Consider the following 1,433-nt stretch of genomic DNA (forward strand, 5'->3'; position numbering starts at 1 on the left):
TAAAATGCAGAATTTCTTGAGACTTGTTCATTTGACAAACTTGTTGAGTCTGCCTTCCTCCTTGTTACGCTTCAATCCTCTGGAGTATTGCTTCCTTACAGTTGCATCTGCAATCAAAATGTATTTCTATAAATGTTTGGAAATCCTACATGTCACAAAAATGTGTGTATGTGTATTTATATACATTTTGTCACCTTTAACTGTTGTATGGTTCTCTCCAAAACCTTGATTTCTTCTTGGTAGTTGCTTTCCAGCACTTCAATCTTGTGAGCTTCACTCTTTATCCATACATCATTTTCCTCTTTCTGTTCATCCATTTTTTTCAGCAGATCCTGTTTCTCCCTTTCTAGATCTTCAACCTACAAATGTAAAAGACACAGTAGGAAGTCCACAGTTACCAGTTGCACTTGGAAACAAAGAGTGCTCTCTGCTGGAGTTCTAACTAAAATCCAATACCATAGTTTAAGCCAGAAAGGGTTGAAATTATTAAATATTAACAAAAAAAAATATATGCCCTTACCCTTTTATTTAAATCCACCATTTCAAGTTCAGATTGTAGCGCCTTTCTGTAACCATAAAGAATGCTGCTTTCAATCATCTTCTGGTAGGTTTTGATGGTCATTTGAATCTCGTCTCTGACTCTCAGCAGAAGCAGACCCATCTCAGCACAGGTTATGGTGCTCAGCCTGATTAATTCATCTAATGGTGATAGAAATTAATGCATTGTCAAAGTTATAAGTGATCCAGTCTTGTGTAATTTTGACAAATATGTCCATGTAGATAAAAAATTTACTAGAAATCCTAGGTTTGAATCTACATACAACATTTACATGAATTTCAAATGTTTGTTCCATCTAATCTTTAAAATAATTGTTCCAGGTGGAAAAAATTACACATTTTTTTCCATTTCAGTTTAAAATGCACTAATACATCTCCAGAAATATTTGAATAAACAATCCTTTCCAAGAGTCAGAGAAACTATGTTCTGTCTGTAGATATTTCCAAGCTTTTTACTGATTATCTTTGGTGCTTTAGCTACTTTTCCAGGCATTGTTAATCTAAATTAAAATAGTTTGTACAGTTTGGCACAGACCCAGCTTTTAATCATAGCCTATAACAATTAACTTTTTACCATCTTATCTCTTAGCCAAAGCCACAGAAAGTTGGACAAAACATTTTTTTCAAGGATTCCCTAGCTGGGCTACTTAATAGAAAATTTTTATATGATCACACTGCAGAGGACAAGTCCACATCAGCACAAAATGCCTCCCTTCACCACACTGGACTTGGACAAGCTTCTACAGAGGATGGCTGTCATGGAAATGAAGATTAAACAACTGGACCTAAATGCTGGTTATGAAAATGTTACAACCCTGCCAGTTTCAACCTTGACGGTGTCTGAAAACACTGAGATGACCCCACCTGTGGTTTTA

At 35.5% G+C, this 1,433-nt stretch overlaps 1 protein-coding gene across 2 annotated transcripts in view; it reads right to left on the reverse strand.

Annotated features, from left to right (window-relative positions):
- dnali1 (dynein, axonemal, light intermediate chain 1) overlaps window positions 1–1,433 on the reverse strand; it is a 19,410-nt gene that overhangs the window by 13,033 nt on the left and 4,944 nt on the right. The window contains exons 4-6 of one of the 2 annotated variants that reach the window (XM_015374919.1): window positions 521–699; window positions 195–359; window positions 6–107 (exon numbers count right to left, since the gene is read on the reverse strand). The exons of the other annotated variant lie outside the window; for it this stretch is intronic. Of the exons in view, the coding sequence (XP_015230405.1) occupies window positions 96–107; window positions 195–359; window positions 521–699 (356 nt within the window). The 3' untranslated portion in view covers window positions 6–95. Of the gene's footprint in view, window positions 1–5; window positions 108–194; window positions 360–520; window positions 700–1,433 lie in introns of those variants that run through there. 2 annotated transcript variants of the gene reach the window in all.

The sequence above is a fragment of the Cyprinodon variegatus genome, unplaced genomic scaffold (genome assembly GCF_000732505.1).
Source record: "Cyprinodon variegatus isolate N-32 unplaced genomic scaffold, C_variegatus-1.0 Scaffold6, whole genome shotgun sequence".
Lineage (NCBI taxonomy): Eukaryota > Metazoa > Chordata > Actinopteri > Cyprinodontiformes > Cyprinodontidae > Cyprinodon > Cyprinodon variegatus.